This window comes from Canis lupus, chromosome 9 (genome assembly GCF_003254725.2).
Source record: "Canis lupus dingo isolate Sandy chromosome 9, ASM325472v2, whole genome shotgun sequence".
Classification (NCBI taxonomy): domain Eukaryota; kingdom Metazoa; phylum Chordata; class Mammalia; order Carnivora; family Canidae; genus Canis; species Canis lupus.
Genome location: NC_064251.1, coordinates 44444251 through 44456719, shown reverse-complemented (window position 1 = coordinate 44456719; position 12469 = coordinate 44444251). Strand labels below are relative to the sequence as shown.

The following is a 12469-nucleotide window of genomic DNA, read 5'->3' as shown; positions in this document are numbered from 1 at the left end:
TTATATGGCGTGGTAGATTGTTGGGCTCTAATCCCTCCTGCCACACTGGACCTCTGCCCTCCCCAGTGATGACCAAGAGCAGATCACTCTGCTGTGTTCAATCCCTGCCTACTCTAGACCTCTGTCCTGCCCCCCACTAGTTTTCTCTTCTTCCCATTCAAAGATTTCCCTCCAGTTTCTCTCCAGGATGTGGGACATGCAGCCCCAGGCCAGATAATCCAGGCCTACAGCCATGGCAATATGGGGATTTTGGGGGTGTCCCAGAAACTGGGAAGACACCCTCTGCTACTCTCTCAAAATTACTTCTCCTCCTCTGCCCTTCCACCTCTGGTAGGAAAATCATTAGCAACCTGTTTCTGGGCCGGGCAGGCGGCACCACAGTGCTGTCAGGCTCCATCGCAGGCTTGGAGGGTGGCTCACAGCTGGCGCTGCGCCGGGCCACCAGCATGCGGAAGACCTTCACCACGGGCATGGCGGCTGTCAAGAAGAAGTCACTGTGCATCCAAATTAAGCTGCAGGTGGTGAGTGTGTCTACCCAGGCCCTAGGGCCCTCTCGGGGCTTCTCTGGCTGCTTTGGGCACACCCTACTGACCCAGTACCCACTCAGCATCCCACTCTCACATGTGATTGCTGCTGGTGGGTCCTCTTTTCAGAGACCACTCAGGCCTAGTGAGGGTGGCTTTGTCCAGGCTTGGCATGTCTTGGCCAGTGGCAGGACACCTGCCATCCTGGGAGGAGCCAAGTGGCTGCCACTGGTCCCGGCTCTCCTCGACACTGGCCGGGCCATCAGAACCCACTGAGGCACATCTCTTTCCCTTTGGCAGGACGCCCTCATTGACACCATCAAGAAGTCAAAGCTGCACTTCGTGCACTGCTTCCTGCCTGTAGCAGAGGGCTGGGCCGGGGAGCCCCGGTCTGCATCCTCCCGCCGAGTCAGCAGCAGCAGTGAGCTGGACCTGCCCTCAGGAGACCACTGTGAGGCTGGGCTCCTGCAGCTGGACGTGCCTCTACTGCGTGCCCAGCTCCGTGGCTCTCGCCTGCTTGATGCCATGCGCATGTACCGCCAAGGTGGGGCCTCCTTCCCACTCAATTCCTGCTTCTGTTTTCTCGGGCTGTTCCTGCCCCTCTCTACCTTCTAAGTGGGACCCATGGGGCTAGAGGAGTACTACTCCCTTCCTGTCTCTGGACTGGCTCTAGATCTCTTTTCTGCTCTGGTACCTGCTCTGGTGGTGGTTTTCCAGCCCAGTCTGGTCCTCTCTTTTTTCCTTCCCACCCAGGACTCCCTTCTTCCCCCTCTCCCTTCGGCATCCAGTCCTCTTCATCCCCTCCTCGCCCTGCCCCACAGGCCCCGTTCACACAACTCCCCCTCCCCTGTTCCCTGCTCTGCTCTGGCCTGGCCGGGGCAGCAGACCCATGCCCATATAGAGCCATCTGTTCAGTGGTGCTAACTACCTCTGAGAGCAGCCAGGTGGCGGGGCCATACCCCTGAATGAGAGATGAGGTGCTAAATCTTTCTGAGGTACTTAAATTTCCCAAGAAAGGTCAGACAGATCCTTTTTATAGACCCATCTGGAGGAGGGATTGGAAAGGGTGAGAGTCATAGCACAGCTGACCCTTGACCAACATGGCTTTGAACTGTGTGGGTCCACTTACATGTGGACTTTTTGTAATACACTCTGATAAACATATTTTCTCTTCTTTCTGACTTCCTTAATAACATTTGCCTTCCTCGAGCTTTACTGTAATGATACAGTATGTACTCCATGTAACACACAACAATGTGTTAACCCGCTGTTATGTCCAGTTAACCATACGTTATTAGTCATTAAGTTTTGGGGGGAGTTAAATTTACATTTGGATTTTCAACTGCACAGGGGGCCAGCACCCTTAACTCATGTCATGCTGTTCAAGGATCAACTGTAGTTAACATTATTAGAGCAGTTACAGTGTACCAGGCACTGTTCTGAACTCACCATACAACGTCACTCACTTAATGCTCACAACAGCCTCATGAGGTATTGATACTATGACCATCCCCAGATGAGGAGACTGAGGCTCAGGGTGGTTAAGTAGCTTGCCCAAGGTCACACAGCTCACAAGTGGCAGAGCAAGATGGGACCCAGGCAGACCAGCTTCTGAGTTCGTGCCTCTCAAGTAGGGGGTTCGTTTGCCTGAGAAGTTATGGGCTGCCAGATTTCTGCCCTTTTTTCCTTTGATAGGAGAGCCAGCAGGGTCCCACCCACCCATAGCCAGGTCCGTTTGAGGTATCCCCATAGACACCATCACTTTTCCTTAGCAGCCAAAGCCACAAAGCAGGCTCCCTGCCCTGCTCCAAATAAATCATCGATCTGTCCCCACGTCTTGATATGGAGTTGGTGTTTATTATTTCAAAACCAGATTGTTACCGCTCTGAACCAAAATCAATGTGCTTTACTCAAACAAGCAGATCGATGAGGCCAGCAGCAGCAGGCCCCCCTCCCCTGGCCCAGCCCCCCGCCACCATCGATAGCGCTGATGATTAATTAAGATGCCAGGCGTCCAGACCTGCTATTCTGGCCCATCAATTTAATTGCAATTCAGATACAATCAATAGCTCACTTTGTCTTGGCCCCTCAGCGGCCCCCGCCTCCTGTTTCAATTATCGGGCACATGCATCAGCCTCATCTCCCAGTTGGAGGGTTTCCCGGAGCTCATGAAGCCGGCATAGCGTAGCAGGCCCCCAACAGGCTCTCAAGAGGCCGGGTTTGGAGTCCAGTTCTGCCTTTGGTGGCAACCCTGTGACCTTGAGTCAGCCAGTTGGGCCACTGCTTTGGCCTCGGTTCCTATGCCTGGGAGATGAGTTGTATCTGGCCTAAGACCCCTTTTCAGTTTGAAATTCTGTGACTGTGTCCTCTACCATGGGCTCAGGGTGACCTCCTACCAGCCTCCATCCCAACCTTGCTCTGAGCCAGAAGCCGTCTGACCACTTGCCCTGGCCTCAAGCCTAAACAGTAGGGACGTCTCTGCTAGAGGTAACGCTCCGCAGGGAAAGAGAATCTAGAATTCTTTTGGTCATGCAGCCTGGGGCTCAAGGTCAGGATGGGAGCAGGAAGGGCCACCCTTTTTGTATCCTGTTTCCGGGGACTGAAGAAAGGAAGGGAGCATTTTATTGAACACCCACCATGTGAGCCAAACGTGCTTTCTACATATTTTCTCATTCAAACCGCAGGACTATCATACAAGATAAGTGGTAGGTCCCCCATTTAAAGATGAGGAAACCGAGGGGCACCTGGGTGGCTCAGTGGTTGAGCATCTGCATTCAGCTCAGGTCATGATCCCAGGGTCCTAGGATCAAGCCCCTCATCGGGCTTCCCGCAGGGAGCCTGCTTCTCCCTCTGCCTATGTCTCTGCCTCTCTCTGTGTGTTTCTCATGAATAAATAAATAAAATCCTTTTTAAAAATAAATAATAAAGATGAGGAAATTGAGATTCCAGTGACTTGTCCAAAGTCACATGGTGCCATGAGCCAGGGCCAGGATTCTGACCCCAAGTCTGTACCCTTTTCCTCTTGCTACGGTCTGTTACCCTATTTTCTTTTTCATTGTTAAGTCCTGAAGCCATTGTTCTCTCTGGGTTTAACAGAGTCATAGACACAGAGGCTAGAAAGCATCTTTCTTAGCCATAGTATTATCCCCAGGTGGTCAGCCGTCCTCTGTTCACACACCTCACTGACAAGGAGCTTGCTTCCTTCTAAAGGAACCTGTACCCGTTGTAACCTTACAATCCCCCCGGAGGGCAGCCCTAAGTGTCCTGCAGTCTCCTGTCCCACACCCCTGCCTCTTCCCTCTCCACCCTCCCTTCCCAGGCCTGCCCCACACTCAGGCTCTCCTCCCCCGTAGCTTCTTCCCCTTTCAGGGACTGTCCCTGTGTGCAACCTGGGGCACCAGTGGCCATCTGGTGTGCCAGGAGCAGGCAAGGGGCCAACAGACGTGGCTCGGGGCTGCCCTCTCTCTAGGTTACCCAGACCACATGGTGTTTTCCGAGTTCCGTCGCCGCTTCGACGTCCTGGCCCCACACCTGACCAAGAAGCATGGGCGCAACTACATTGTGATGGATGAAAGGCGGGTAGGTCTGGGCCCCAGAGCCCTACCAGACCCCCTTCCTTCTGCACAGATCCCTCCAAGCACCTACCCTCCCTGCCCTGGAGAGAGCTGGGCTGGCCCTTGCTCAGGCTCCTGGATTTGGCCACCCAGGGGCCAGGACAGGGACATGTAATAGCCCAGCTATGCCAGTGGGGAGAAGGCAGCCTGGGGCATGACCCATAGGAATCAGAGAAGAGTCACCCCCTTTGGAGGCTAGAGTTGGGGGTCTCTGCTCTCTGGTCAGCCAGTCATCTAAGAGCCTTCAGGATGCAGATAAGAACTAGTATTTGGGGTGTTACCACTGGTAGCACCCGGGCCCTTCAGCCTTCACTTCCACATCAAGGACTCGGGTTCCTGCAGCAAGCAAAGCTGTCCAGAGGTGGGGCAAGCATCCTTCCTAGGGGCAAGATTGATACAGCGCCAGGGTAAGCCGAAGGCTCCGGCCTCTTGTCAGCACAGGTTGGTGAACTCATGGCTTCAGAAACTCATGGCTGTAACCCCCAGAAGCACCCCCTCAGAGAGCCAGAGGGCTCCTTGAGCAGAGGAAGCCTCCTTCACTGTTTTCTGGCCTCAGGCACCCAGCCTGACTCTGAAGGTATCTCAGACCTTAGGATGGCTTCCCCCAAAGGGAGAATGCTGTGCAAAATGGGGCAGAAAGCCCCTCTTCCCTTGCCCCCCAAGTCACAGACCCACATTCACAGAGACCTCAAAAACTTCTCTCCATCCAGGACCTGCCAATGTCCTGAGCAACCTTGGTGTGCGTGTAGATGAGCCACCCACAACCCCCTTCTCTCTCACCCCAGACCTTTATTCCAGCCTCCCACTCATGGCTGCACCCAGGACCTTGTCAGCCCTGGAAATGCTTCACCTGAGAAATCATAAATTCCAACATGGCGTTCTCTGACCACAGCCTCCTACCTGCACACTTCACTTCTCTCCTCCTTTCAGGACACCTGCTCTTTGACTCTGTTGAGACCTCTCCTTTCTGTACCCCACTCCATTTTCTCTGCTGTGTCCATTCCCTTCTGACTTTCTTTTCTGCTCCGCCTTGATGCCATGGTCCAGCCCTCTGGTCACTTGGCCTCCATGCTCCTCAGCTCTCCTGAGCCTCCCTATACCTGTCCACGTCCCCCACCCCCCACAGTGAAGGGCCAGCCTTCAGGTATCTGCACTCCTTTGGGAGTTCCCAAGGGCTATGGAGTTTGGGGTTCCCAAGGGCTATGGAGAAAATTATACAACCAGGCGGACTGGAAGTCCTATGGGTTCATGGTCTCCAGCCTCAACTGCCCTTGATGTGTCCTGGCAAGGTTTTCATATGGCGCATCCTTCCCTGGCCCCTGTTCCAAGCTCCTTCCCTGCCATTCAGTCTTTCTCCTTGAATTCCCCCCTGCTGTACCTCCCCAGGTCATCTGCCCAACAGTTGACCTTGCTTCTGAATGGTAATAAAACTGAGGCTCTGGCTTCCTTCTCTGCCTTTTGTATGTTCTCTTCAGTTCTCTTCGGGTGCCTTCTTCCTCAGCCCTCCTGTCTGGGTGGGAGAGGCCTTCCTCCTGTGCTTTGGAATCCACTTCCTGTGGCTCCTTGGAGTCCTACTTCATCGGTGCTGCAGCCTCTACTCTGCTGCAGGCTCTCTTTTCTCTCAGGAGAGAAACATTCTGCAGATCCTGTGCTGGGAAAGGAGCCTCCCATCAACCCTCTCTCACATGGGACCCTTGTCTGTCTCTTGCCTGCCCCAACCCGTTCTTCCACCCTCCAGTGCCCAGATCCCTGCCCTAACACCCTGGGACTGATCTGTTGCCCGTTGCCCTCCGTGGTGCCCTTTACTGTGCTTCTTGGCTACATGTGACTCCATTGACAACTCCATTCTTAAGGAAACATTCTCTGCTCAGCTTCCTTGCTGCCACACCTGGCCATGCTCTCTTCCTGCTGAGCTTCCCTTCTTCCACCTGCCCCTGCAGGAAAGGTCTCTCTCTCCCTTCAGACACTGCCCTTGGCCATCTGTGCATTCTATTCTACAGCCTCTTCCTGGGCAATCTCATTCACACCCGTCACTTCCATCACCACGTATATATTGACGACTCTCAATACCTGTAGTCCAGGCCTCTCTCCTGAACCTCAGACGTGTGTTTCTATCTGGCTGCTTTTTTCTGGACTTTTCCACCTACATGCCTTGTAACACCTCAAATTCAGCATGTTCAGACCAAACAGATTCCATTCCCTCCTAAACCTAGTCTCACTCTTCTGTTTCCTACCGTGGAGAGCGGCACCATCGTCTGTTTAGCTTCCTAAGTCAGAAACCTGGGTGTGTCCCTAGGTTCCTCCTTGTCACCCACCCTGCCTCTGCACACCTGCAGGTGCAAGGTTCTATCTCTTCATATCGGCATTTCCGCCTCTTTCTTCCCTTTGGGTCAGGCTCCAGCCTCCTCTCCTATGAACGCCTGCAGTAGCTGCCTGAGGGGGCCTCCATCCAGTCTCCATATAGGCGCCACCCCTTTTGGCTACTGCCCACCTTTCTAGCAGTACCTTAACCACCCCACCCCCTTCACTCCCAAGCTGCCTGGTTTCCTCAGTACATTCCCTTGTCTCGTGTTTCCATGCCTTTGCTTGTGCTTGTCCCTCTGCCTGAAATGCCCTCTCCCTTACTTTGCCTAATTCTTCCTTAGAACCAAAAACTCAGCACAAACACCTCCCGTCCTCCAGGACACCTTCCGTGATCTCTTGTCTGACTTAGGTGCCGTCTCCTTTGTATACTTCACTAATTCACTTACCTCTCTCGCCAACAAGATAACTTACTGCCCTCATAGTCATCTTTACGTCCCCAGAATCTAACCTAGTGCCTGATGCAGTGGAAGCCCGCCCAAGAGCACTTGTTGAATAAGAAATGGACTGCCTCAGTAGAGGCTGGGGAGGGATTCGTGCCTAGGCAAAGCCCTGCATAGAGACGGGGGTGGGGGGAGCAGCCCCTGGCCTTCCTGACAGAGGCCTCTCTCTGCAGGCAGTGGAGGAGCTGCTGGAGTCCTTGGATCTGGAGAAGAGCAGCTGCTGCATGGGCCTGAGCCGGGTGAGCAGTCCCAGCTGGGTGAGGGTGGCCGGGCCCGGCACCCACTCTGGTTACCCTTGTCCAAATGGCTGGCCCTCCCCTTCTGCAGCAAACCTGACTTCCCACCCTCTGAAGGAATGACTCGTTCAGGACCATGAACCTCTGTAACGTCGGGGAGAGGGAGTGGGTTGGAAGGTGGCCCTGAACTTGGCCTGAGTCCTGGTGTGGGGAGCGGGGAGGATGAGACAGCAGGGAGGAGAGCTGGACAAAGCAGGAAGGCAGTAGGCAGAGTGCTCCAGAGGCTCCCCGAGGGCTGCCAGGGTCCCAGCAGAGCAAGCAGGATGCAGCGAGGCTGTGCCGCCGCCACCTGCCCACAAGTCCAATTCCTCACCTGAATGGAACGTGGTGTATGAGAGGCAGGCACGCCCGGCCCCGGGTGCCAGTGTGCCGCATCACTCTGCGCCAGTGGGTCAGGCGAGCGTCCCTCCCACGGGCAGGAGCCCTGCTCGCCATTCTCTCCTGAGACTGGGAGGCTTGACAGGTGGCGTCCACGTATGTGCTCCAAGGGCTGTGCTGGGAGGGAGGCCATGTGGAAGCCAGGGAGGGGTTCTAAGCCTGTCTACCTGTCAGCAGGGACGGAGGGAACTGTGGGTGCCAGGGCTTCATGGAGATGCTCGCAAAGAAGGCTTGGTGTTGCTTGTCCACTCTTTTCTCTCTGTTCTGTATCCTGAGTCACCAGCCTGGCCCTTCTCTTTCCTATCCGCTGGCTGTATCTTTGTCTCTGCTGCTTTTCCCTTTTCCTTGTGGCCCTGGCAGTTCCTGCTGGTATCTAGTCCTTGGTTTCTGGCTCTGTCATTTTCTGTTTCTTTCCCTGTTCTCTGGGTCTTCTGTGGCCTCACTCTTTCTGTTTATTTTTCTGGCTTTGGTCTCTTGCTGTATCTGACTCAACCTCTCCCCATCCCCAACTATCTGCCTGCTCAGGGGCTGCCAGCCGAACTTCCTCCCTGGGAAACCCGCAGCCAAAGTTTCACTTCAGCCTCTCCGGCTCCTGGGCGGGCTCCTGCCCCCCCGGCAGGCTGGGCTGCTGCTGGCTGGCACTGGGGTGGCACCTCCTCCAAGGCATGTCCTGGTCAGGAGAGGGCCTGTACAGGCTGGTCCTCTTCCCAGCTGCAGCTCAGACCCTCTGCTTCATCCCAGGTGCTTGGCCGAGGCAGGCGAGCCCCAGGGCCCATTCACACTCAGAAATTAGAGGCAAAGTTGGATGTTTTCTCACATCTGATTTTGGGAGAGAAATTTCAGGGCTTCTAGGCTGTGGTTGGATGGCTGGTGAGCAAAGATTCTGCATATTTGTGGCATTGCTTCAAGGAGGGGGTCGCTGTCTGAGCCCACAGAACTCTGGGGATTTCAGGCAGGGTGTTAGAGGATCTTGAGAGCCTCCTGATTCTGTTTGTAAAATTGTATGGATGGGTATGCTGGGGAAGAGAGGTCCTGAACTTTCACCTAATACTCAAAAGGAGTATTACCCCCACTCACCCCCACTAATGCATAGCTGCACAAGAGAGGTCTCAGGCTCCCTGCCCCAGTCCCTAGGCCATCTAGGGACCACTCTCCATCCCCTAGGCCACCTCCCTTCTGCCCTAGTTAGACAGCTGTGTGTGCTGACCACTAGCACCTATGTCTACCTTCAAGAAGAAAAAGGTGCTGTTCCAAGGGTATCTCCATCCCAGTCCCCAACTTAGACGGCAAAGCAGAGTTCCTGGGGTGGGGTTGGGGGGGGGGGTCCAAGGGAATATGCTAGTGCAAGAGGTTTTGGGACTATGAGTTATTGTCACCTGGGGGAGATGGAGCAGTTCTGGGGGGACTCAGATATTCCCCACCCCTGGAGGAATCTCAGGCTCACGCATTGTGAGATATTGAGGCTCGGGTAGGGCTTGAGGCCCATGGGAGAACCCAGGCACTCAGTGCCAGTGTGGGATCTGAGGAAGTGTTGCTGAGGACCGGAGCTGGCTTTCTCCTAGGCCATCCCCAGGGAACTAGGTTTCTGTGGAGTCGCCAGAGGCAAAGCTTTCTCAGCAGAAAGTGTAGGCCCTCTCCCCACTTCTTCCCTGAAGGGAGCCTTAGGGATACTGTACGTATTGGTTCTGAGTGTTTCCCACGGAGTTCACATCTTCTCTTTGCCCCACAGAAGGGAACTTTCTGTGTCCTGGGCAAGGTGGAGGTGGGCATATACCTAGGTATCCCTTTGCCCTCTGTGAGGATCCTGGAGTCTTCTCATCTGTAAATTCCCCCCTCTTCTTCCCTTAGCAGGGAAAACTTTACCCAGTCCCAGTTTGGAGCACCAAAGAGAGAGAGGGAATGCTGGATGTGGGGGCGCCCAGCTGGTTCCTCTCCCATCTGCCCTCCAGCCCCCAAACCTGTAGGACAGGTCTCTTGATTGGGCCAACCCCCACCCATCCCCTGGCTTTTTCATGAGCTGAAACCTGGGTGTGTGTGTGGGGGCGGGATGCTGGCAAATGAAAGAGGAGACTGTCTAAAGAGGAGACTGAGTGGGGGGGGGGGGGGCCCTTTCTCTGTGCACGGCTTCTGGACCTTTCTCTCCTTACACAATTTCACCACATCCACTCCACCTGACCCAAGCAGCTGGCCCCTGTGTTTGGGTGCTCCAGTGGGCTGTGGGCCGTCCTCGGGGAAGAAACCGCCCTAGATATTGCCGAGGGGTGTCCTGTCCCCATTTGACTGTAGCTGCTGTATTTCCTTCTTGTCCCAGATACCTTCCCTTTGACTTCCTTCTCCTTTTATCTCTCTTTGAAGTTAGATTTCCCACCTTACTCCTCCTCTCCCAAAAACCCTCCCCAGCCACCAGCCTAGCCCTCCCCTCTCAGCCTTCTTGGGGCCTCTCCTTGCTCCCTCCCTCCTCCCTTGTTCCCTTGGATTTTCAAGTTCTTCCCAGGGCCACCTCCCAAGCTGGCTAGTTTCCTGTGCCAGCTGCTTGTTTCTCTGCTGGGCTCCCCTCAGCACATCTCCTGCCTTCATCAGGACTGCCTCTCCACAGGTGTTCTTCCGGGCCGGCACATTGGCCCGGCTAGAGGAGCAGCGGGATGAACAAACCAGCAGGAACCTAACCCTGTTCCAGGCAGCCTGCAGAGGCTACCTGGCCCGCCAGCACTTCAAGAAGAAAAAGGTGCTGTTCCAGGGGTATCTCCATCCCAGTCCCCAGCCTAGATGGCAGAGCAGAGTTCCTGGGGTGGGGGTGGGGGGCAGTCCAAGGGAACATGCTGGGGCAGGAGGCTTTGGGACTATGAGTTATTGTCACCTAGGGGAGAAGCAGGATCTTCCTGGGGCCACCATGCCCTGGGCCAGGGCGGGGAAGTGTTCTGAGCTCCTTGGTGCCTACGTGCTGGAATACCTAGCAGGGGGCCATGGGGCCTGGGCCTGGGGCGGGGATGGGGGGCAGCGCCTAGGCAAAGGTGGGCTCTGTATCATAGGCTGCTCCATGAAGATTAAGGAGCTGTGTCAGCGACTCCTTTTCTTATTAGCAAGTCCATAAAACAGCCAGCACCGCCGCCTCTTGTGTTTCAGCAAGATTAGGTTTTATAGCACATCTAGGCCAGGGTGCTGGAAATAATCAGGCAGCAAATAAAGCAGATGAAATTATTCCTAATGACGGCAGAGCGGTTAGTGCCCAGTGCAGTGCTCCCAGGGCCAGGCTCTCTGCCGCCCGCTCTCTGAGGGATGGGAGAAGCTGGAAGCGAGGGGTGGCACAGGGAATGTTTGAACCATGGGTTAGGTGGCCAGAGAAGCAGCCTGGCCTTTGTGCTGGGGGAGGCAGGGCCAGGGGCAGGGCTTAGGACTGAGAGCCCTGCTGTGCACCACCCTCACCCCAATCTAGATCCAGGACCTGGCCATTCGCTGTGTGCAGAAGAACATCAAAAAGAACAAAGGGGTGAAGGACTGGGCCTGGTGGAAACTCTTTACCACCGTGCGGCCCCTCATCGAGGTACAGCTGTCTGAGGAGCAGATCCGGAGCAAAGACGTACGTAACAGCTCCAGAAGGGCCACATCAATGGAAAAGGATGAGTTCCTCTATGTGGGCAAAATTCTTGCCAGCTCGTCTTGGGCTCCCAAGTGTTTTTCATTTATAGTTCAGAGAGCCTTGAATGATGCCCATCAAACAGAAGGCTTCCCTGTGGGGTGCTGGCCAAGCTCCTGGGTAGCCTCTCAGTCTAAAATCTCAGGCATCCCCAGCATCTAGGAAAGGGTCTTGGGATAGGAGCCCCTGGGAGGCAGTGGCTTCCTATCCCCTGTGTCCTGGCCTGAGCTTCCCCAGCTTCATTCACCCACAATGGTGGAGATTCCAGGCCCCAGCCTCTCAGAGCCTCCAGTTCACTTTGTCCCCTTAACGGCACCCTAGGAGGAGATCCAGCAGCTACGGAGCAAGCTTGAGAAGGTGGAGAAGGAGCGGAACGAGCTTCGCCTCAGCAATGACCGGCTGGAAACCCGGGTGAGTGACTCCCCGCACCAGGCTGACTGGCCTACCTGTGCAGAGTGCCAGGCCCAGAAGGTCCCCTGGGGGTTCCAGCTGAGTAAGGCAGGAATTTCAACTGGTGGTGACTCCCTCCCCCACCAACCCCAGATCTCAGAGCTGACATCGGAGCTGACTGATGAACGTAACACGGGAGAGTCCGCCTCCCAGCTGCTGGACGCAGAGGCCGCGGAGAGGCTCCGAGCCGAGAAGGAGATGAAAGAGCTGCAGGTGAGGGCAGGGCCAGGGTGGAGACAGCCGTGCTGGTGACCACCACGCTCCAGTGTCCATCTGCTGCCCCCCAAGGACAGATGGCCCTGCACCCCTGTCCACCTGGGGTAAGCACGTGCCCAGGGTCTGCGTGGCTCAGGGCCATGGTGGATACTGAGCAAGGGAGAGGGATGGTAACCTCATAAGCCTCCCTCCTGCAGACCCAGTACGATGCACTGAAGAAGCAGATGGAGGTGATGGAGATGGAGGTGATGGAGGCCCGCCTCATCCGGGCAGCTGAGATCAACGGGGAGGTGGATGATGATGACACAGGTGGGTCTGAGGCCAGAGGTGCTCGGCCTCCCCACCCTGGGCAGCCACACCCCTGGCCTGGACCTGTCTCTCTTCTGTAGGCTGGCAGAAGGCTATAGTGACAGAAATAGATGAGAAAGTAGAGGTGGCAGTGAATGCAGGGGGTTATCGTGGAGAGCCATGACAGCCGTGATAAGGACAGGGTCTGGGGGCCGGGGTGTGATGGTCCCCGGGGAGTAGATAGCATACATAGCCATGCACCCTC

General features: G+C 55.5%; 1 protein-coding gene across 25 annotated transcripts in view; it reads left to right on the top strand.

The window, feature by feature from the left end:
• MYO18A (myosin XVIIIA) overlaps positions 1-12469 on the top strand; it is a 98792-nt gene that overhangs the window by 62641 nt on the left and 23682 nt on the right. For all 25 annotated transcript variants that reach the window (XM_049114830.1, XM_049114834.1, XM_049114833.1 and 22 more), the window contains 9 exons: positions 335-521; positions 825-1068; positions 3994-4103; positions 7116-7181; positions 10213-10341; positions 11050-11193; positions 11572-11661; positions 11794-11913; positions 12114-12225. In XM_049114830.1, coding sequence (XP_048970787.1) covers positions 335-521; positions 825-1068; positions 3994-4103; positions 7116-7181; positions 10213-10341; positions 11050-11193; positions 11572-11661; positions 11794-11913; positions 12114-12225 — 1202 coding nt within the window. The remainder of the gene's footprint in view (positions 1-334; positions 522-824; positions 1069-3993; positions 4104-7115; positions 7182-10212; positions 10342-11049; positions 11194-11571; positions 11662-11793; positions 11914-12113; positions 12226-12469) is intronic.